The sequence below is a fragment of the Phalacrocorax carbo genome, chromosome 9, assembly GCF_963921805.1.
Source record: "Phalacrocorax carbo chromosome 9, bPhaCar2.1, whole genome shotgun sequence".
NCBI lineage: Eukaryota > Metazoa > Chordata > Aves > Suliformes > Phalacrocoracidae > Phalacrocorax > Phalacrocorax carbo.
The window spans coordinates 28,649,174-28,673,278 of NC_087521.1; the positions used below are offsets into that span (position 1 = coordinate 28,649,174).

Here is a 24,105-nt window from a genome sequence, read left to right on the forward strand (position 1 = left end):
TAGCAGCTGGCAGATAATCGCAGGGCTGTCAGAAATGGCTTCACTGCACAGCTGAATGGAGTCTGCAAGATTAAAACTACCGCCCAGTTACCCTTGTCCACACCAGAGTAATTTGGGGTACTTCCAAGGAAGGCAGTGAGTTGATGGCTGTTAGTGAGGAGGGTCCAACTCCAGGTTATTTTCCATTAGGAATGAGAGACCAGATGCAAAGAAAGAAACCTAAGTCAACAAAACTTTTACAACTTGAGGAATTGAATCTGTGTGGAATCAGTTTCTCTGCAGGTTGAGTCATTGGGCTGCAAAGCTGAAATATCACATTTGGTTTCGTGGAATTCAGAATCCCAGTTTCAGTGCAGTTTAGGAAACATTCTAGTATAATAGCGGCTTTTGTTTAAAAACCCTTTATATTTTTCAGATCTTCTGAACAGTCATCGCCTGCCCCTCTTTTGTCAACTGATTCTCAAAGTTGGAAACTTTCTGAACTACGTAAGGACTTGTTTTGTCTTGTCATCCACTTACTGTAATGACTGGGGGGATGATTCCTTTAGGATTGTAATTTGGGTGGGCACAGGAGTTACATCTACTTTTTTTCTGTCTTGTAGGGAAGTCACACGGGCGATGCCGATGGGTTTAAGATCAGCACTTTACTCAAACTAACAGAAACCAAAGCAAACCAAACCCGCATCACACTGCTCCACCATATTCTGGAGGTACCACTGCCAAGTCCTGGACAATAGTGAAGGGGGAGGATTTTATCATGGATGAACCATTTCTCCTACTCGACTTTCAGTTAATGCCACATGCTTGTATTCATATCCTCCCTAGCTAGCCACAGAGTGTCACAAGATGGGAGCATTTGAATCACTTAGGCTCAAGGAGGCTGCTTGTGGGCACTACTCAGGAAGCTCCTTATTTTAAGGCTTGTTCTGTTTTCCTCCAGCATCTTTCCTGCAATGGCTGGAACTTCCTTTTTCATATTTGTGCAATCTGCACATCATCAGCTGCAAACCACAGAGCACATGGCTAACAAAGCTGTCCTGGCTGGTCCGTATCTATTTAGCCCTTCTGCCTTTCCATGGCCTCTTCCTTTTTCACCAGACTATGCTCGAGCTTTCCGTGCTTTTCTCCAAGCCCCCATGGCTTTCTTATTCCCTGCAATGCTGGTTTTCCCTTTTTTCTCCATGCCCTGCTCTACCACCTTCATTCATCAAGGTCTCTCCATTCCAGTTATGCATGGTCAAGCCCTGCTTTAGCTAGCAGTAGCTTCAGCAAGCAGAGCTATGAAAGTAAATTGTGCAATTAAGATTCAACCCCTTTTGATACCCTCCTGGGACCACAGGAAGTGCCAGACTGTATCAAACCACAGTCCTGCCTCTTCCCATGGTCAAGGGTAGGTGTATCAGAAGAGGGTAGAAGAAGAGCTCAGCAGCAGGTCAGCTTTGCTTTGAACTATGAGTATTTCTCAACATTCAACCCTCTTGTATGTTTTTATACATACAAGAGGGAGCAATGCCCTTCCTCTCTGAACATGCTGTCCTGTTTTGAATGCAGCTCAGCTCTGCGAGGCAAAGCAAACTGCAGAGGAGGGGTAGCAGCAGGACGTGGTGCAGTTGTCCTTCCTGAGCATTTCTGCCTTTGTCTCTTCCTCCCAGCTTCCTCTCTCAGCTCATGCCACACAGCAAATAACACTTCTTTCTCTTTTCCACTTCAGGAAGTAGAAAACAGCCACACGGACCTACTGGAACTGCCAAAGGATCTTGAATATGTTTCAAAAGCAGCAGGGTAAAATTGTGTGTCACTTCCTTCAAATTAAAACCAAAAATAAATCCCATACACATCAACAATGTACCAGAAATTAGGACACACACAGCTGGTATAGCACATTAACAAGATGGCATCTTATTTAGTTTTAACCAAAAGATTTGGTCGATGAATGTTGAAACCCCTTTAATATATAATAGTTCTTCTACAGCTGGCAATACTTAGGGCTGAAATTTGCAGAGCATTTAGTTAATGTTACCTCCCAGGCCCTTCCAAACCTGCACTGCCTTTGTGGTAGCAGGAGCTTGTGAAGAGCAGCTACCCAGAAGCATTTCTGAAGTGCCTTCAACCACAGAAGGTGAGCTAATGGCGAGTTCTGAGGGTGGAGAACAGCCCTTTGAAAGGGTGGACTTTTTTTGGAATTCATTTACTCAATACACAAAGTTGTAGGTAGACCTGGCAGCCTTTTCCTAAGTGGTGTGGAGGGAAGCTATTTTCTATAAAGAGTTTGGACAGTATAGAGAGTTCAGAGCTCAGGTTTCAGTTCAGTGAAGTGGTGGGAAGCAGAGGGATCAACAAGCTGCCAGCTCAGACTTGTCCACTCTTCAGTCAGCGCAGGATACCGGAGTGTCAACTAATGGGGGGGTTCTATGTGATTTCAGAATTAATCTTGATATTATACGCACGGAGTCCAGTACCAATTTAAAGAATCTGCAGGAGCTTCAGCGAAAGGTCTTATCATCAAATGACGACGTGAAACAACAGTATGAGAAACCTATCCAGGTCAGTAATGGAGCTCCCTTGTATCTCCCCCATTACACACACAGAGGCAGTACACGGTACATATGCAGCTGAGGAGGCTCATGAGAGGGTGGAAAATATTGCTGAGACATTCTCTCAGATTTGGAAATGGGCTGTGATGCCACACAACCCATTGGTGTTTATTTGCCACCTCCACCCCAAACCTAGGTACCTGAGGCCCCTGCCCCACCTGCTCTCTCCATTCTGTTGTGTCACTCCTCACTTTGAGTGAAGATCTACAGCCTCTGTGTGGATCACCAGAGTAAACCCCGTCTCCTGGGATTAAGCTTTGCATTGTGTTTTCCATGTCTTGCTCAAGCCATCCCTGTAAACTGGCAATAGCACAGACACCAGGAGCAAAGATCACCTGCAAATCTCAGTTTCTTCCCACGCCATAAGCTCTGCTGGAGTTATACACCAGGGCCCTGCTCAAAGCTCTTATGTTGACAGCCTTTTTTCTTTAAGTGCACTTCACTCAGTGGTCTCTGGATAGTGTTTTACTCTGTATATTAAATGCATTTCAGGATAGCATTGATGCCTCCAGAAAGCTGGAAGAAGAATTTGAAACCATTGAAAGGAAGAGAGAAGAACTTGCAAACTATCTCTGTGAAGACCCAAGCAAATTGTCCTTAGAGGACATATTTAGCACCATGAAGACCTTCAGAGATCTGTTTATCCGAGCCCTGAAGGTTGGCATCTGCATGCATGGTGCTGAGCATCCCTAGTGCTGGTGCATGCCTCTGCTCTTACAGACAGGTGGGACAGGCACCCAAATCTGGTGTGGGGGAAGATGCTGGTTACAGCCCCTTCCTTTCCACGCTTTGCATGAGGTCACCTGGGGAAGGGGTGTTTTATCTCTGCTCCACTGCATCCTCTTGCAGTGCAGGTGCTCCTGCCCCGGCCCAGACCCTGGTGATTTGTGATTTCAGTGCAGCTTTAGCTGCAGAGTCACAAAGGTGCTTTGGAGTCAAGTGCGTAAATTTTAGAGGAATGGGCTTATAAAACTTACCCCTTTACTCCAACCTGAGCAGACAGGCTCAGAAGGGGGATGTATAGTAAAAGGCCACCAATTTAGAAGAAACCGTGGCTTCAGTACCTTCTACTTTTACTTCAACTAAAGGTCAGGCAGAAGATCTGCACACTGGTAGGTAGCTGTGTTAGGCAGATCACTGCTGCCATCTCCTACTGGGATGTGGCAGAGTCCTGGCCAAGCCAGTGGTGTCCCTGTCACCCGCTCGGCAAGACAGCCCATTCTCAATACCCATTTTATTTACTGCACAGGATAAGGCCAGAATCTCTTTTCCTCCTTTGCAACCATCTGCAGGTCATCTTTCTTTTCACTGACTTTTCTAGCAGACATTTAGCCAACCTTCTTATGTCCCTGTTACCTCGCTGCAGGAAAACAAGGACAGAAAGGAGCAAGCTGCCAAAGCAGAGAAGAGGAAGAAACAGCTGGAAGAGGAAGAGGGGAAGAGACAGAAGGGAGAAAATGGAAAAGTCAGTGAGTATCTGAACAGGCTTTAAAAAAGAGAGATGGTCTTGCGATCCCAAATTGGCTGGGAGAGCTGACCGGAGCTCTTTGCTGGTCCTGCTTTAATGGACCAGTAGCAGTAATTTATTTTGTGGGTTTCCAGGTGCTGGCTGACTAAAGGCTTTTAGGTCTTATAGCCATAGCTAAAAATTGTCTTTTCACAGTTGCAGCTGGGCAGAGAAGTTAATTTTAGGTTTTCTGACTGAACAGAAAAAAAAAAAATCAAATTGAAACATTTCAGTTAACTTTTTCAGTTTCTAAACATAACTTTTGAATCCCAAGTCTAACAAGAAACATTTGGCTTCTCCCCCCCTCCAAAATCCTCTTATACACTTGAGTAGTCTCTCTTTACCAGAGACTCCTGATACCCCAAAAATCTTGCCGATAACTTAAATCTGCCTTTCTCTGGATGAAAACGAAAGACACAGCTGGAAAGTACAATTGGAAGAAGCAGAGAGGAAAGAAAAATCAAGATCACCTTCCCTCCACTCCCCCAGCCCCCCCAAAAAAAGCCCTCCTACCAACACGGATATCACACAGGAGGTGTTTCAAGGTCTCAGTATAATCAGTGCCACTGGTCCAACCTGTAGCACATAGGCTTTCGGGTAGACCCTTTGGCTTCAGCCAGGACACACAGCTGCCAGAGGCACGGAGCACAGGCTGCTCCCAGGCCTGGCATCAGTGCCTTCCTTTTGCCCAGTGGTTGCTTGTACCAGGACAGCATTACCTGCCCCAAGCATCACTGCAAAGTGTCCTTCTGCCCCATCTCATGGGAAGATTTAACACCCATCTGTCTCTATCCTAGTTAAGAAGGGAGTGGTGAAGCAGGAGGAGGTGTGCATCATCGATGCGCTGCTGGCTGACATAAGGAAAGGATTCACGCTGAGAAAGACAAAGAACAGACATGAGTCGGATGCAATTCCTAAAACCTCACCTGCAGAGAGCCTGGAGGAGAGCCAGTCTGGTAAGGACGTACACCTGACTGTACCTGCAGCTATTCATTCCCATCTGCCTCTGAGCCTGAGCCAAGCGCACAAGCAAGAAGCCTTTGTATTCACATTTGGGGCATTTTATTTAAGGATGCTCTGCAGCCAATGCTGTGGAGAAGAGCAGAGATCCCTGAGCTGACACCAGCCAGGTCTGCCCCAGAATTACCAGCAATTTGGAGCAGCATGGCCTTGTACCCATGCTGATAAACCCTCGAAGAGGCACGGCCCTTGGGTCAGCCACAGTACCATGCTAATGAGGCGCTGGTGTCATCCCCACGTGAGTCCTCTCCATGCTTTCAAGTCTCAGTAGCACAGCTTGTCACTGCCTTGGAGACTGCTGCACCCTGTCTCAATCTACATTTGGGAGTCTAAAGCAGCCCTTAAAAAAAGACCAGAAACCCCTGCTTGCAGAAGGACCCAAGACCTTTAGGTGATTGTTAGGAGATGCCCCATGGGTTTACCTTTTCTTTGGTCTTATGACTTCAGTGTCAGTGCACGTTAGATAAGTCGAGGGACGTTGGCCTACTGTAGAGCCTGACTTATGCACTGTTGCTCTCCTAAATCCTGCTTTGCAAGGGCAGGATTAGGCTGGCTGATGGCAGTTTTGACATCCCCATGCAGCCAAGCCAGCAGACTCGGCTGGTTCAGGACCTTGCAGGCAGATTTCCAATTCCTGCTCTAGGCTTTCAGACACCCCTGCAAGTCCAGGGACTTGCATGGAAATCAGTGTGTTGGCAGAAAGGACACATAAACACCTGCTGAAAACAGAGCAGGGACTTTGCTGAGCAGGAGCCTTGGAGTCTGTCCAACTGGGGTGACCACATGGGGTATAAGGAGAGGAGGTATAGAGAAGATAACATGGTACTGTCTCTGCATAGCTGCTTTAAGGTCAGTGTACCCTCTGCAGGCAACTGCTCTCCCAGTGGCAGAAACACCTTTGCTGATCCCAGGTGCAACTCTGCAGCTTTGGCTGATTGCATGTTTTTTGTTTGAAGGAAAGAGCCTTAAGGATCCACAGGCAGCAGGAAAGCAGATCAATGATAAGGCCAAGCAAAACAACGATAGTCATCCCTCAGAAAGCACTCCCCCCTCAACCACTGCCCTGATGGACATGGGAGGAGACGTTAAAAATGCCTCAGCTTCAAGCCAGGTGTTATCTAAAAACAATGCTGGAGGAGATTTGCCACTGGAGTCCCGGACAGAAAGCCCCTCAGTAAGCTTGGTGGAAGCTGATGGGGCTGGTCAGCCCACGCCAGGCACTGGGATGGAGCAGGCAGACAGCTGGGCAAGCCTCCAGCCAAACACAAAGAGCAGCCCCATCGCCTTCTCTGCTGCTAACATAGGCACAGGGATAAGGTTTGCGCGCAGCAGTTCAGGCACTGCTCCGAGAGACCAGCTCAATGGGTCCATCTCAGAAGGCCAGGACAAGGAATGCCCATCTGATGGCTCAGACAGTTACAGGCTGGCACAGGAGCCAGAACCCCAGCCAAGTGAGACCAGAGTCGACCCTTGCAGTGCTCAGTTCACTCCCTGTGATGAGGCTCATCAGGCAGAGTTGAAAGAGATGGTGAAAGAAAATGAAGACCCTGGTACAGACTCACTGTTAGACACCTCTCAAGAGAAGTCCTTCTCAGAGGAGCCAGCCACCGACTCCTCTTGTTCAGCAACACTCCCCTCAGGGCAAACACACCCTGAGAGAGAAAAGCAGAGGCCATCTGGGAAACGGAGGAAGAAGAAGAGGCACAGCAAAAGCTCCTCAGGTAGCGTATTTCATATATAGCTCTCAGGGGCTGAGTTAATTTGGGAGTGCTTCCTCATATATTTACATATACCTGTTCCCCCACTTTGACGTCTGATGCCCCCTGCCCCTAGAGCCACTCTGTTATTTTTTTTAAACCTGGAAGAGATTTAAAAAGAAAAACACAAGCATTGCTCATTCTCTTGACATTTATAAGTAGTTTATAAAGGGGTAATGATGAATCAATAATTAAAAAGCCCATTACACATACACAGTAAAGATGGCAATAAGCACATCTGTCAAGCGTGCTAAAGACAGCTACAAGGCATGGTTATGTGCAAACAAGAGCTCCATTAGAGCAGTGATTAAGAGCAGTTAATACTAGGTATTTAATCAGTGATCACCCTCCTCTCAACTACTTAAAAATGCATAAACCCAGCAACACCAGCACTGCCTGGGGTGTTTGGTTTTTCCTCTCCTAAGCCTCCTTGCAAAAGCACTTTGCATGCAGTAACTTGAAAACCTGCCCCAGGGGTACTTCAGGTGGCTCCTGAACATCAGGCCCTTGAGTCGTCACTGCAGGGTGAGGGGAGAAACCAACAATTAAAACATAGCATCTCGCTGATGCTTGTGTGAAGGATTGTATTTGGCTGGCCAAATGGTCCCTCATACTGGGCTGCCCCACTGGTGCCAGAAGAGAGCTCGGCTGCCGGAGGTGTGGAGCAACCCCATTCCCTGCCTCACGGCAAACATCCGCAGCTGGTCCCAAACCTGGGAAGTGCATCCAAGTTCCTCAGACTCTACCAGGCTGAAGTCACCCTTGGGTGGGTACTTTAATCCCAAAGTAGAGATGCCTCATAGGGAAGACACATGGGTCTGTCAGCCTTTAGAAAGATGCAATGTATTGTCCAAGGCCTGTTTTCTGCAAGATCCTGTGGTCAAGCAAATGGGCAGGAACGTGGTGGAAGTCTCTTTTTATCAATGTTTAATGTTTTTCCTTCCAAGGAAGGTGGAGGAGAAATGAAAGGAGGGTTTGAATACCCACTGCTGAGAAAGACAGCATGGGTTGAGCATCTGCCACAGAGGGACTTACCCTTATAATGCCTGGGGCTGCAGTTATTTATGTTTCTAAACATGCCACCTTCCCCTAGTGAAAAAACAAGCCACAAACCAGAAGTGGTTTCTTGGAGCAGTGGTTCCCAAATTTGCTTCCCAAGAGGAGCTGCAGCAAAGGGAGCACCCCACGCTCCCAGCCATGGCGATGCTTTCCTGACATCTGAAATTAGTATTTCTGGCTAAGGAACTGACCCTCCCCAAAAGCCACAGGGCTCACTGGGCATCCAAGGGTGGCATCTTAGGAACCTCTCTGCTACTAGACAACGCTTTCATCGTAAAAAGTTCCATTGTTACATTTGCCTTGCCATGATCAGCTATACTTAGTGTCTCTCTTTTGTTTAAAAGCAGAGGTTGAGAGTGATATTGGAGATAATAAAACAAAAAAAGGTTGTGTGATACAATGAGGTATGTAAACTTGCAAAGGTGTTTCTATGTGAACTAACCACAGCACTGGGACTTTACAGACCTAATCAGTACTGAGCATATCAGCTAAGCTTTTTGTCTTGGTGTCTAACCACAAATACATGTAAAATAAATTTGTTACTCTGATTTTTACTTTCTGGGGTGTTGATCTTGCGTTGAGTGGAGTCAGTGCTGATCTCCCCTCAACACAGGGTTGCAGCCCACGTGTCTGTCCTCTGTGTCAGCAGCAGCCAAACCTCCTTTCCCTGCAGATAATTAAAAGTCATTGTTCTAACCAAGTGAATACAGCTTCATGTGATAAACAAAGTCCTTGCTTTGATCCTATTATTTTCTCAGAAACTGTAAAAATGCAATTTCAGTACCTAGTTCCTGCAAAGAACAATGTTTGCTTTGCTTGCGGGTAGCCACTTCCTACAGCACCATTTAAATATAGGTATCTGGAACAGGGAATAAAACACTGGGCCTGGGGAGAAGTACTGGTTGGGGCAAGAAAGCAGCTCCAACTCGAAGCCAAATTCACTTCCAGAGTTGCACACAAAGTAGTCAGTTGGAGCAAACAGACTGTGCACGCTTACGTGCATTCATGCAGCTGTCTGGGATGTGGATGTGGAGAGAGTGTAATTTGGCTTTTGTCCCCCCAAAAAATAATACAGGTAAACCCAATTTCTAGTGAAACTGTCTACCAAGTTCCCTGTATCCTTCACTGATGCTGGCAACATACAGTTGTCCCTCAAAAGAAAACTTAACAATTGTCAGGATGAGACTTTTGTTTGCAAAACTGTGCCTGTCTTTACAGCAACTGGAAAGAAAAGCAAGAAAAAGAAACAACTGAAACACCCACTGTACTGAAATTGCATATTTACGTATTGTCCTTTCCATGTTGATGAGTATCTCTTATGAACTGAATCAATAATGTCAAATTGCTCGCTGTCTCATTTCCTGAAAGGAATGTATTTATTCTCCAGCATCCCCAGTGCCTGGGGCTGGGAACCCAGCCAGGAGCCCAGCTCCTGTGCAGCCAGGCAGCCCCGGCCCCTGGGGCTGTAGAGCAGAGGAATCTGCAGGATTTCCACACAGGGTTGCTTTTGATCCTGCACCTGAAGCATCATTGTTAGTAAGAGAAAAGGAGATATAAATTGGGTAGTTACAGTCCTGACTATTCCTGCCCTCCTCTTGGCCCTTTCTGTGCCATACCACAGGATTACATCAAGTGGAAGAGGGAAGTAACTGTTAGTTTAAAAATCCTGCAGAAGATTTGCAGCAAGAGCAGAAAACAGTAGCAGTGAGGCACAGGTAAACATGTCAGGACCAGTGGTCATGCTGCACAGGGAGGGCAGCTGGAACTGTGAGTTAAGCGTAACTCAGATTATGTATGTTTTAAGCACAGAGATGCCAGCATGCAGGCTTAAAAAAAGTCAAATTTTAAAAAAACCAGACACACAGAGCCTTGAATTCCCCTTAGAAGGCATAGGAAAGCAATACCAAGGAATGCATGGACAAACTGTACCTTTATGAAGTGACCAAATCAGGCAGGAATTTCAGCACATCCTTGAAATGTAGCACCTGGCACAGCCGCACCGCACCGGCAGCGCCCAGCTGTGCTTCAGTGCCGGGAGGGCAGAGGTGAGCTGCACCTTCAAACCTGTATTCCCTTTTTCCTCTGCTCCTGTCTTTACGTCACTTGGAAAGGTTAGAAGAAACAAAAGCCTGTTTGCTTCTGTTAATGTGCAGCCACAGTGCTTCCTCACCCAAATGCAGCTCAAGTCTGTCCCTCTTGATATGACAGACTCAACAAGCCTAGTGCTCCCCATCAGTATTTTTTCCTAGGATGATCAGCTTCTGTTTGGGTTTTTTTTATTATTTTTATTTATCCCAAGTGCACATGGCCTGTTCAGGTCACAGCACCAGTTCTCTTTTGGTACAGGATATTTCTCTCTTTGGTGGATTTGCTGGATGTGGAAGTGGCTGGATCTCAGCGAAGCTGCAGGAATCTTCTTCCTTCTTGTGCAGATCTGGCTGCAGGGATCAAGACTTGATCCCCTTATCAGATTTTAGAGCTTTTGTAACAGCACCAGAGTAAGGGCAGGAACATCCTGTGACTCTATGAAATAATATTTCAGAGCAGTAAAAGACTGTTGTAATCAGCTACTGAGTTCTTTCCTCACTTTGACTATATCTTATTATGCAGAAATTTCTGTATTTATGTTAACATTCTTTAAATGTCAGCTTTTACACCCAAAAAAGTGGTACCTCACATTATCTCCATGTTCCTGAAAGAAACGGTAAAGCCTGTTTTCCAGTGGAATGAAGGCATGGGTGGTCACACTCTGTTCATATGTGTGCTGCTAACATCTGAAGTCATTTCCAACCAAATCTGAAAAGACCTTGAAGAAGGACTATTTAACAGAAGCTGACAGTCAAACAGAGGAGGGACAGTACAAATGCCTGGACTTGGGAGATGCTGTTTGTGTTCCCTTGTCATAGACCCTAGAGAATCACTACAGACAAATGTTCACGTCTGTTCGTGCAACTCCCTTTTTCCTCTCTTGCCATCTTTATGTCCCTTAGAAAGGTTAGGGGAGACAAAAGTCTTGAAAGTACAAGTCCATAAGCAGCCAGGCTTTGGCAATTCCCCCACTCACATATCTACTTGATTTATTCCCTAGAAAATAAAAGAACAAACCAAACGGGGAGCATATGCCAGTCCTCTAAGACTACAGCCTGGTGAGAAAGGAGGGAAGGGACAGGAGGGGGACACAGCGCTGCCTGCCAGCAGCTGGGATGTGCACATGACACAGTGGGGCATCAGCCCCCACCTGCAAAGAGACAGCAGGGTTTGAGAGTCCAGGTTTCCCCCCCCTCCCTTTTGTTTTTTTGTTTTGTTTTCCTTTAATTCTAGAGAACCAGATGCTTCACCTCCTCTTCTGCAGACTCTGTGAGCAGTTTTCTAAAGGACTACAAAAATGTAATCTAGTGCTTGTCTTCCTATATGGCCTTTGCCTTCAGGTCTCTCATTAGAAATGGTATTTGCTTTGGGTATGGAGTGAGACAGGCTCTTAAAAATGACATCGTGCCACCCCATCCTTCTGACGGTCCTGCTAAATCCTCTAGATTTAGTAACTTCAGCAATTTAATATCTAGAAGTGTATTCCTATATTCTGCTTGGAAAACGCAAGGCTCACGTTGTTGGACTGAACCAGTGCCCAGCTCAAAAGCAAAGTTGCCCAAACTCTTGAACATCAGGATCAGTTCTGGAAGCATGAGTTTTTTAAGTATATAAAGGTTTAGCTCCACCTGTTTTTATGTTATCTGAAACTGGTTTCCTTAGTAGCACCCCAACCATTAGATGCACACACATGCAAAAACATACCGCTTTTGTTATATAGCTGCAAATAATTTGCATTTCCCCCTCCTCCTGCAGGTGTCACAGCAAGGCAGAAGAAATAACAGAGGCCCAGTGAACCGCTCACACATCCCCAGAGTGCTGCCAGCTTCTCAGAAGCCACGTTCTGCATGGCCAAAACACCACCATGGTCACCTCTGCCCCACCAGGATGCACCACTTCCCTCGCACAGCCTTTTGCTCCCCTCCCCAAGACCCAAAGAGCCTCCCCGGACACTTCAGGCCCCTCGGCCCAAGCCTTACGCTGGGGGCCCATGGGGACAGGGACCAGTGCTGCGCCTGGCGGCGTGAAAGGATCAGACCTCTCGCCCGCTGTCCTCAAAGCCAAGTCTTTCAACCTGCTCTTAGGCCAAACTCCTCTTGAAACAGCTGAGTGTGGCCCAAGAAAGGACCGCAGTGTTAGGCCTCAGAGAAATTTTAAAAATAGCAGTGTCTCAACTAAATTAAGGGTATAAATTAAGCAGTGGCTGTACCATCACAGGTGGAAGCATGTTACTCCCTCTTCTTATTGCCACTGACGATTTCTATTGGACCAGGTCCAAGACCCAGATCCGACAAATGTATTTTTACTTTCAGTCATTTAAAGCAAGGGAAATCAGTTACAGGGAAAGTAAAAAAAAAATATATATATACACACTTTTAGTGAGCGTATGGCCATATAAACAGTGTCTGGTTCCTACATGATGCTTATGTGCAATTAAGTTGAAGCTCATCAGTAGTCTTCTCACATGCACAGGTGTGTCCATCAACTTTTGGAGAACCAGGACCCCAGTTCCTGTTATTAAGGCACCAGAAAGAGGTTTTCCAGGTTGCTCTATTGGACACACTTTCAGCTCATCCTTTAGTAAATCTCTGGGTCTGAATGCCATTTTCAGCTTCTTGCACTCAAAAGCCTTTGTGTTCAAGCTGCAGAAGGTGTAGATTCATGTTACTTTTGCTTTAAAACTGGGACTGTGCAGTATTGTGTTCTCAAAATTCAGAGCTTTATCTCTCAAGATTTGTAATAACGTTGTATCATAGTTTTGTACATAGCTGTCCATTTAAAATGATCTATGTTTTTTGAATCTGTGGTGTGATAGTGTGCTGAAACATGAATCAAATGGAAGAGCTGGGTATGTTTAAGAACTGTGCCTTTATATGGTAACCCACTGTGGCTAGACTAATGTTCAGGCTAAAGCTTATTTTGCTTTGCTTAATGGGACTTGTAATGTCCATGTAATACTGAAAACTTTGCTGGACTAAGTTAGAAGTTAAACCAAGAATTAAATCACTGGTTTATTTTAACCAAATCACTGCTATGAGCATATTGAGAACTGGTTAACAAAAGCAAAGATCATCTGAGAGCAGATGCATGGGCAGCTTCAGTTCAAGAGACCCAGCAAGAACCACAGCCCTGTTGCAGCTGAAATCCCATTCCTGGCTGGCAGATGCAGGCAGAGCCCCACTGTTTCCTGCAGAACCATATAACCCATCCTGACTTGCAGAACTGTCTCTATCACATTTACAGGTTTCCCCTTTATCTTCCTCTTTTCCAGTTTCAGAGCACATCACCCAAAGCATCAGTTCTTTTACTCCCATTAATCCAGCTTCTCCATGCTCAGATTAGATCCCAGGCTACAAAAAATCTGAGTATCAAACACACTTTCCCAGCAGCTTTGCAACCTCCGTGTTTCCAGCAGCCAGCCTCCTCCTCCCCACCCTGCTGTTTTATCAATAGGAACAACATCATTTTGAGATTCAGGACTTGGGAACAAACAGGTTTCCTGGGTGTTACCTAGGGAACCATACCTGCTGACGCCCCACAGGCTGCTCTCTTCAGATTGTGCAGCATGTGTCCACTTCTCCCTCTGGGTCTTTCAGCTACTCCCATTTTCACCTAGAGAGAGCAGCTCTTTTCACACAGCCAGAGGTTTTATTGCTCTACATTCTTACCTTGGCCTTCAAAGAAAGGGTGTTTGGCATTATCTTTCCATTGCCCTCAAGAGTTTACAGAGAAATGGGTTATTTTGAGCCACTGCCTGTTCTTTGTTGCATAGTCATCTGTGAAAACTATATTAAATTTTCTGTACAATCACATCCCAGTAAGCAGGCTGAAGCACAGCATTTATAATTTATTACTCCAGAGCAGCTCTGCTTCCACTACAGTGATTATTTAAGAACAGGGGAACAGAATCAGAGCAGGTCAAAGAAAGATGTTCGACTGGGATGTGGAGTTTTGCTCTGTTTGTGACCCTGAAATAAAGCTCATGATCCTGAAGATTTTTCAAGGGTTGAAAGGCCAGTTTAACTGCTGGTAAAAAGAACATCACTTGCAGTTTCTTCGACAGGTCTGTGGTCATTTAAGCAAACAGTGAGTTTGGCTTCAAAAAAGAATCCTCGCCCTATGTTACAGTGACTGCACAGGGAGTCTAGTAGGTAAACAGCCTGTAAACACCACAAGTGTTTCGCTGCCAAATAACTGCATATTCCTTAATTAAACATTGGCTATATGATAAAATGAAGCTATGGAAGAAATCCGTAGAAGTCTTTTCCAAGTATTTCACATCAGAATTCAGATACGTTTAATGGGATGGATTTTCAGGGCTTGTTTTGGTTTTTTTTGTTGTTGTTGTGGGTTTGTTGTTTGTTGGTGTTTTTTTTATTTCAATAATGAAAATATTTCAAAGTTTAGAATAAAATAAGTACTTGGCAAGTTTCCTTTCTCTTGTGGGGATGGGGAAGGCTTATGATTCACCAGAACACGTCCATCAAAGTCCTGTATTTTCCACATAGTTTATAAAGCACCTGAGCATATCATTGTTGCTTAGTAATAATTATCCATTGTTTTCTCTCAAAGAAACAGAGGTGTATAAATGGAGCTGTATCTATTACACAAGCACCACCACAGTGTTGCACTGCACTTGGAGCAGGGCTGAAATCTCGGTGTCCAAAGTTAGGCCAGTACCTTTCACTTTCAGCGTACTGTTTGGTCCTCTCCTACATTCAGTAAAGCAGAGGGGGCTCAGAAATACTTTCTGGTTAGAAAGAGAGAGGATAAATTGAAATAAAAGAAAAATGCATGAACCCATTTCAGCAAAATTAACCAGTTTTCATTCTGTCTAAACAAAGCCTGGACCCACAGCTTCCTATTTCTGGTTTTCTGTACACAGTGGTCAACTGAGTACAACATACAAGCTTACCAATACTGAAAGTCACCACTGTACAAATCCTAGCTTGCTCTATGTGGTAATAGTTATTGCCATGAAATATGGGGGAACATGTTGGTCATGGGGTTATGTTCACACAATGCATCTGAAAGCAAATACAATCATGAACCAACTCCATCACAACCCACATTTTGTTTGGTCACCTGACAATCGAGCTGTGCGCAGGATATGAAAACCAGCTTTGCCAGGTCAAGAAGCTTGACTATGGAGGGTTAAAGATGGGGCAGTGGTAGTGAAGGGACCTTGCTAGGTGTTTGCAGTTACTACACTGTGACAATCTTGCAGAATAGCCGTACTGTTTGCAGGATTTGCAATGGCAACGCAGTCCACAGTAAAGAAAAAGGTTTCCATCTGCTTAGTGTAGAGCAGGTACCAGACCTTAAATACCAGCAGAGAATTCAATCACTGCAAGACAATCAGCATATTCAGCACTATAAGTGTAACTCACTCCTTCATCAGTGCTGTGCTAGCACTTAATTCACATTAGGGACTCTCTAACTCTCTCTTTGCTGTGCTATGAACAACTCTTTCAAGAACCGAGTGTGACAATTCATACAGAGCTAGGCACTGGTAGGAATTAGCAGGAGTTCTGCTCTTCCCTAATGGAGACTTTAAACAGACTCAGCTTACATTACTCAAAGTCAGAAGGCAAGAATCACTTTGTGACCGTCAGCTCCTATCAAGTTTAGATACACTCCCGACCTGTCAAAGCAGGCTTTTTCTAGGATCAACAGTCTTTGCTGATGACACCTACATTACAGTTACAGTTGGTTTGCCCTTCTCTGGGCATGCAGAGCCTGATGTGTTTGTTTGGTACTCAAGCAGATTCATACAACAAAACCTGCAGTGAGTTTAGTCATGAATTGGTGACAAGTAGTTACTAAATCCATGAGTCAGATGGAGGAAGTCAGAGCTACCACAGAGAGTCTAGGGTTTGCCCGAAGAGGTAGCACAGGCAAAAGGGTAACAGATCTATGATGTCTGCAGTTGAGATCCTTCGAAACCCACAACTCGATTTTGTAATCTAAATGAAAGGGGTTTCTCCCTCCAGGTACTTTTAACTGCTGTACTTCACTTGCAGAGGTCTAGAGGACAGAGGAGAGACCCTGACCTCCACAAGGCAAGTTCTGTGACCCATACAGCTGCCTGCAGAGGTCTGGGTGCAGACCACAGCGTAACTGCGTATAGATCAAATGACAGCCAACACAGTAATCTCTTCCAAACCACGACCCATCTCAAACCTAGCAAACATCCAAAGATTAAAGTTATTCTATCCTGTCACTAATACCTTCAGCTATACAAGCCCAAATTAAAGTAATTGCTGAAATTCCTTTGCATTTTGAAGAGTTCATCCCTACTCTCTACAAAGCCCTCAGTCAGTCCTACAACCCACCCTCTCCCAGTCTCCTACCTTTCCACAGCCCATCCCCATACTCTACATACACCTTCGCACAGTGCCTTGGTCGAACTGCCTCACCACAATTCTGCAGGGCACAAAGGCCAGTGAAGGGGCCTTAGCAGCTGTTGCCCTGAACATCTGCCACCCACAGCTGCTGCTGGTCCAGGCTGCATCTGCAACAGATCCCAAGGCTCATGCCTTTCCACCAGCTGCCAAAAAGTACAGCCAGTTCCCCAAGAAGGCTTTTTTGTTAACTCCATCACTAGGATCAAGCCCTCAGGCATTAAGCACATGCTCAAGCCAGCAACAGAGGTAGTAACAGAGTGAAAAGCAAGCACTTTTGCTTTGTTTCCAACTGCTTACAGCTTTTTGATATGAGGAAACAGAGGCACAGCAGTAGCTAGATCTTAATAAGGGAGAGGTGGGTTACTTGCTAGATTGCAAAGACTGCCAGAGCACAGAAATTAAATGCCAGGGACTTGGCTCACTGGGACCACTCATTTTCTGCTGCTGGCTTCCTGAGCAGCTGTGGGCAAGCCATTTCTCTGTGCCTCAGTTTCCACATCTGTAAAATGGGGGCAATGTTATCCTTTAAAACACTTTGAAAACTTGCTGAAAAATACCACAAAAGAAATACTGTTAGGAATAAGCAAAAAAAAAAAAAATCCTGTTTTCTTTTCTGACATCTTAACACATGTTTGCTGCCATATTAGAGTCAAAACCAAAGGAAAAGGGTAACTTTCAAAGAACTACTCTTCCCCTAACACCCCTCTCTGAACCCATATTGCAGAAAATCCTTGGAAACACCTGGGAACATATCTGAAAGGAAGGGGATGATTCTTATAGCAACAAGATTCCTTGTACAAGAAAGGATTAAGATCGCTAATTACTTCTACATCTTATTTTTATGCTTGTAAGGATCATAAATATCAAGAATAAATTACACCTATCAAAAAGTCAACAGTGAAGAATATCACACTGGAAGCCTATTAATGCAAGCAGGTCCCTGAACTGAAACCATAGCAAGTGTAACCCATTGGGAGGTAACAAACAATAGCTTTGTACTAGCAGGGACCACCTGCCTGCATAACCAAGTGACTAACCCTCTCCCTGGCTGGGTTATACATCCTGAGCTCCCTTCCAGCCATTTGGTAAGCAGTACATCTTACCCTCAAACATACCTTATATTGCAGATATTGACTCTTGTGCTTACACTTTTGATGGTTACCTTGAAAGTGTCTGGGGACACAGGTTTTAACCAACTTCAACCCTCCTTCCTCCCCCCTTAAAATCTCCCAACCTTTAGCAATAGCACACAAGGAGAAATACCAGGTTTTCCAAAGCATTCATTGACATTCTTGATTCGAGCATAATAATGACCAATAAATGAACTTGCAGCTACAAAGAAAAATCAAGTTTTACAAAATAACGTAGCCCTGTATCAGCCCGCTGGCAACATTAGAAATGAAAAAATGAGAGTACTTACATGGCCCAAGACAGAGAGGTAAGATGTTTTTTGGATATAACTTAAAATCTAAACCCTATGCCATCAAAACACAACTTATCTTTCCAGGGTAATGAGAAGAGTGCCTATTTTTAAGCATATCAGTAAGCAGATAAAAACAAAAGCCTGTATTATGGCAGCCCTCAAACATCAGCACTTTTTCCAAGGTAGAGTAGCAGAGCTCTGAAAACAGCTTCAATTAATTGCAAATTAATTGATTTCAGCTGGATATCAGAGTTGGGCTGGCGTATTGAGTCAATCCCTGTTCCCTGCCCTGCCTAAATGGTGCCAGGCCATTACTGAGCTTTTGGACCTTTCTGCAGTATGCTAGTCCTTGTCAGGTTGCATTGAGATGTGTGCGTATATATGTATCTAGTCACCAGAGATGGATTTTTGCACTTTCTAAGGAGAAATGTCACACTGATATTTTTGTAAAACATACGCACAAGCTCATTTGAACAGTATCAGCAATATAAGTCACAGCTGCCTTGAAGTTATACTAAAGCTTTAATCTTCCAAAGAGCAGGGATTTCTCTACACAGCCTCAAAAGTATAATCTTTGGAGGTACGCTATTGTAAGCCTATTTATCATTCAAAATGTATTAGCTGTTTCTTGTGTAGTATTCCTTGTTTATCAGGACCTTTAAAAACAAGACTTTCCTTTATACAAACCCTGTAGCAAGTTAGATGAGCGCTCTGACTAAAAAAAAAAAACACAACAGATCTTCCTAATTAATAGTCTTTTACTGATTCCTCCCATGGCTTAATTAAAAAAAAACAAGCAGCAGAATTTTAATGTTATTTCTAATATGATTTTTTTAAAATCAGCTTATTTTACTCCTAATATTTCTAGCAGAAAGTGGTTTATTTCTCATTAGGCTTTTTCATAGTGCTGAATCCCCACTGAATCCCTCACTTGTCCTGCTAGGGTAATTACAGACATCTGTGCAAGTTTAGCACAAAGACTGTGAAGTCCAAAAAGGGATACATTAAGTTGTTTACATAAATTAATCGTAAGACTGCTTTACCTTTGGGAACATGTTAGTGCTTATTTGTGCAAAAAAAATATTAAGGAAACCAACAACATATTAATTAAAGTAAAGAGCAAATATAGTTAATACTCATTTTCTATTATAGGCCTTTGGCTTAGCTATTTTAACTGTTTCCCTTCTGTATGTAAATCAAGTGTTATTTTCTGGTCAATTTAACATTTAATATTTTTAATGTAAATAATTTCTTACTAAATTAAGATTAAAAACAAAAGTTTCATTGCTTTATCTTGCCTTGGATCCGCTGGTTAACAATTTTATTGAGGCTGTTGTGAGAGCTGGACACTATAGAATCATAGAATTTAGGTTGGAAAAGACCTTTAAGTTCATCAAGTCCAACCACTAACCTGGCAGTGCAAAGCCATCACTAAACCATGTCCCTAAGCACTACATCTACATGTCTTTTAAATACCTCCAGGCATGGTGACTCAACCACCATCCTGGGCAGCCTGTTCCAATGTTTGACAACTCTTTTGGTAAAGAAATTTTTCCTAATATCCTACCTAAACACCCTCAGTGCAACTTGAAGCCATTTCCTCTCATCGCATCACTTGTTACTTGGGAAAAGAGACCGACATCAGCCTTGCTACTATCTTCTTTCAGGTAGTTGTAGTATGAACTGCTACGTTTCACAGACACACTGTTTAGAGGTGTGCTATGGACTAGAGAGGCATCAATTGTAGATTTTAATGCAGCTCCCTTAAAGTGTTTTGGCTGTGTAAGTCATTACTTAAAATTGCTGCCTCAGGGGGAAAATGGTGATTCATAAGTATTAATCTAGTCCTTTAGGAACATAAACACAGTGTATATACCAAATAAGTCTGATCCTGCACTAACAAAAATGAAAGTACCCATCCAGTTAACTCCATTAAAGCTACTCATCCTAATAAGTTACGTTTTGTTAGACTTGTGTAAGGGCTGGGATGATGGGGGCCTTTTTTTTTGTTTACATGCATTCCATAAAAAGGCTGCATCTACTGTGTCATTTCTGGAGCATTGACAGTTTGCTTAGTGCTCCTCATTTAGTATGTGGTGTTTCTACTGGTGCTGATAGACATTGCTATGCAAGTTAACTAAGGGGAGAAATCACAAAGCAGCTACAACCACTGAGATTAAGTGTCCCAGGACACTATTCATCCACAAGAGATGCAAGTGTTTGCATAAGAAAGTTTCACTCAGTCAAGCAAACAAAGCCAGGTCCTGGGCCAGCACATACCTCTGCTGACTTTGGTAGGTCCCCTTCCGTGTTTAAAATTGGGCATGTGTACAAGATAGGGATATCCACATAGTCTTTTGCAAGAGGCTCTGAGAGAAACTGTATAGTCTCAGGGCAGATGTAAAGATTCATCCTAGATGAAAATTTGGTTAAGGACAAAGGAAGACCATCTTATTCACTTTAATGCTTACCAGTGGTCACAGATCCATAAGCAGCTCAACATGAGTCCTCCTCAGCTGTAGCTTATTTAATTTATTAGGCCACTTGAGAGTTTCTCTAAAAATCCCCACCCTTCTGCACTCAAGTTAAGCTGTGGTAACAGGGTTTCTCAGGAACAAGTGGCTGTGTCCCTGCTGTCTGAGAAATCCCCTGCATAGAGCGCCTATAGAAACTTCTATAGGAGGCACTAGTTTACCCCCTTCTAAGAGAAAAATACCATAGAATGGCTGAACAACAAGGGGAAGAGAGTAACCAGGTAGAGATTTATAATGCTGATAGCATTTACTCTTCTTCTCTTTCTTTGTCACAAGAAGGTATAAGAAGCAAGACAAGTCAGAAAGGAGCCTTATGGCCAGCAGTACTGCTTTGTTTCTGACTCACACTGCTGAAACCACTGTGAAATGTCACTTGTAAAGCAGATAGAAATGTTTCTGCCATTCATCTTAATGGGAAGGTCACTGATGTTTCTGTTTCTCTATGGGAGTTAGCAGTAGCCAGCAGTTGTGGGGAAATCTCCTAACCCATGCACCTCCTCATTGTCTTGTAGAGCAGGAAAATGGGACCAGTGCAAGCCATGGAGAACCTGCTATCAAGCATGCAGTGCCCAAATCACCACAAAAGAGTGTCCAGAAGATCTGTTGAAAAGGTAAACAAATGCGTTCAAGTTGATATGGACTTGGAAGAGGAGAACCCCAGTGCAGACCTGAGCCTTTCTCCAACAACTGGCCTTTCCAGGAAGCCACAGCAATCTCCAGGGAACATGTTACCTTCCCAGCAAGGCGTCTCCTCATCCTCCCAAGGACAGTCTGCCATGTCGGCTCTGCTACCACTGCTGCCAGCCCCTCCACCCCTACCTCCTGGGCATAAGGTGCCTCCTTTACCCCTTCCCGTGCCTGGCATAAATGCCCTGTCGCTCCCACCTCCCCAGCCATGCAGTAATCCTGAGTGCAATCATCTAACTTGTGGATGTGGGGGGCAGTCCCAGCCTAAGAAGACACCAACATTGAGGATGAAGGTGTTTCACTGGCAGAAGCTCCCCTCTGATGTGGTGAGACGTACGTGCTTGTTTGTAACACTGGGCTGATCAGTTTGTTTACTTTACTTCCAAACAAAAATACTCATTTTGGGGGTCTAGGCTTTAACTCAATAAGTCGGGTCATACGGGTGATCCCATTGCTCGCTCTAAGTCCTACAAAAATTTAGTAATCAATCATAAATAAATATGTAAAGCCAGGCCTTTGCCAATAAACGGAGGAAATCGTAGTTTGTGAAAAGCACTGAACTGAGGCTCTGGGGCTGCTAAAATTATCTTCTCTTAACCTCTCAGCCTCTATTTGTTACTTGTTAAAGCGATGTTGTGAGTCTGCACTAATTAAGATTTGCAAAATGCTCTGAGTGTGCCGAGTGGAAAGATCTCTTGAACAGTCATGCCCTGTGGTTCTTCCTAATGAGCTCGTGGCACATCACTGGCGTCTTCTCAGCTGAAGCTTTTACTTTTTTGTTTTTCTTGCACAGCCAGAAGATACATCAGCCAAGATCCAAGGCTGAAAACTCTTGTCAACAGGGCTGGGGAACATGTACCCTCAGGGTAGGATGTGGCCTCCATTTCATACTGACCACAGCCACGTGATTTGTGTGGGGTTTTTCACCCACATAAAATAAAACTAAGGTCTGTGGTTAACACGTGATCTGCCAAAAGGGTTTGCAAGGCCTGTTCAATCTTTAGCAAGGAGGCTGTGAACATGTTTCCATTTATGCTGCAGCTTTTAATACTCATTTCACACAACACAGATCTCACAGTTGTTCTCCATTGTGCTTCTCACTAAGAAAGGGGGGCATCAGAGGGTGAGAACTTGCTGCTATGATAAAATACATAAACATGCATGTAAAAAAACTGTTGGAGCCATAGTCCCCTTTCTTGGGCAGAGATACAAATTCAAATTCAGCACCGGTGTCTTTAGTGCCACTGTTGCTATCTCTCCTAAAGAAAAAGGAGGTGAGATCCTTTGTTAAAAACTCCAGTGTTGTAGACAAATCCATGTTTTGAAGGGCCATGTGCTATTTGGATGGCTCCTGATGATTCTGGTAATTATGCTGAGCTTGGGAGTCCTTATCTCTTGCAAAGAGAGGTTTGCCTAATTGGATGCAACATCCCCTGTTTGGGTACCAAAATTCTGTGTTATGTAGCCCGTCAGCAGCAGCAAAAAGAATTTGGAGCAGCCCATTAAGTTCATCTGTTGCCTTCAGTTCAGTGAATCAAATGTGGTGGTAGTTTTTCAGGTTTAATTAGCCTTCAAACCTTTGGGATACTGTCTGTGGGAGCTGCCACTCTTAAATAATTAACATTTGTCCAGGACTAATGAGCATTTTATTTCATTCATCCTCTAAAGCTTTTTCCCTTCCATAAACCACACTGCCTTGAAAGTGCTCCTCTACCTCTGTGGTCCATCTTGAAGCATCGTTCTCTTCCAGAAAGCCACTCCATGTGGGCTGTGATGCCAAGCAGCAGCAAGGAGCTTGTAGAGCCTGACTACGCAAGCTTGGAGCTGCTTTTCTCTGTCCCGCCAGCAGCACCTACAGAGAAAACAGGGCCAAAAATAAAGAAATCGAAAGAGGTACTTCAACTGCTTTCTCTGTAGAGCCTAGCAAAATTCTGGGAAGTGAACAGCTTATTCACTCTTTATTGTTGTCAATCATTTATAATATTGAAGTTTGAAATATTTTTATATCCATTGCCTAAGATTACCTAAAAAAACAGCATAGGAAACATTTAGAATTAAACATGTTGAAGTAACTGCTGAGTCACAGGTCTTCATCTGAGAGAGGGAGGACACGGGAATTTCAGAATTAATTCTTATAAATTGGAATACTCTAGACAAATAATTCCCTTCTCTATGCCTTTGCCTCTTTATCTTTCTAAAATAGATCTAATGACCTGTACTGTTGTAAATTGCTCTGTTTTATCAATGAAGATTGTTGATAATGATATTACCAGAGAAGAATTAATCTCATCCAGCAAATGAACAAAAGCTCTAAAATTTCTGTCAAAATCAAGGTAGATGTATTTCTAGCTGACTGCTTTTTTTCTTTTCACAGATCACATTCATAGGTCCAAAGAAAAGCCTCCTTCTGAGTATATTTCTGAAGCAATTTAAGTGGTAAGGTTTGGAAACTACCATCTGAATGACTTATTTGATGTGTCTATGCGCTTAATCTGACATTAAACAAAATAAATTTAGGATAAATACTTTACAGCCACTGTCTTTCTTTAGCAAGGAGTAAATTTTTTTTTTTTAATTAATGAGATGTGGCAGTCTCTTTCCACAAAACTAATATCATGTCTCAAACTGGTATTAAACCTAAAAGGGACCATTAATTCCTGAAGAGAGAGTATTCATAAATAACAGCAAAATCATGTGGAAACATATTTTTTCTTTAGTATTATTGACATAAATATCAACTGCTGGCAGCAACCATTAGTGAAGATTCAAGTTGGTTGGAAGTTTCAAGTTCCTTAATTGATTTTAAAAAGACATCTCCAGGGGTTCAGATCCAAAATCGTATATAGTTTTTATTTGCCGTTTTTCTATAAATAGGAAACAGTTTATATAATTTAAAAAATATGGAAATTTACCAAATAAGAGTCCTTACGGGGTGGGGGGGAGCAAAAGAAAGGAATATCTACCAGTTTTTGCAAAATATCTTCACTTTTAGATTAGATATTGCTGGATGAAGACAGATTTTTTGCTCT

The 24,105-nt window shown here is 43.7% G+C and overlaps 1 protein-coding gene across 3 annotated transcripts in view; it reads left to right on the top strand.

The window, feature by feature from the left end:
* INF2 (inverted formin 2) overlaps window positions 1–14,453 on the top strand; it is a 43,655-nt gene extending 29,202 nt beyond the window's left edge. The window contains exons 14-23 of one of the 3 annotated variants that reach the window (XM_064460887.1): window positions 416–486; window positions 603–710; window positions 1,712–1,782; window positions 2,424–2,544; window positions 3,087–3,251; window positions 3,961–4,063; window positions 4,899–5,057; window positions 6,078–6,842; window positions 8,282–8,341; window positions 11,781–14,453. In XM_064460887.1, coding sequence (XP_064316957.1) covers window positions 416–486; window positions 603–710; window positions 1,712–1,782; window positions 2,424–2,544; window positions 3,087–3,251; window positions 3,961–4,063; window positions 4,899–5,057; window positions 6,078–6,842; window positions 8,282–8,340 — 1,622 coding nt within the window. In that variant the 3' untranslated portion in view covers window position 8,341; window positions 11,781–14,453. The remainder of the gene's footprint in view (window positions 1–415; window positions 487–602; window positions 711–1,711; window positions 1,783–2,423; window positions 2,545–3,086; window positions 3,252–3,960; window positions 4,064–4,898; window positions 5,058–6,077; window positions 6,843–8,281; window positions 8,342–11,780) is intronic. The other 2 variants (XM_064460888.1, XM_064460889.1) reach the window with 2 other exon arrangements.
* The last annotated feature ends 9,652 nt before the right edge of the window (window positions 14,454–24,105 follow it).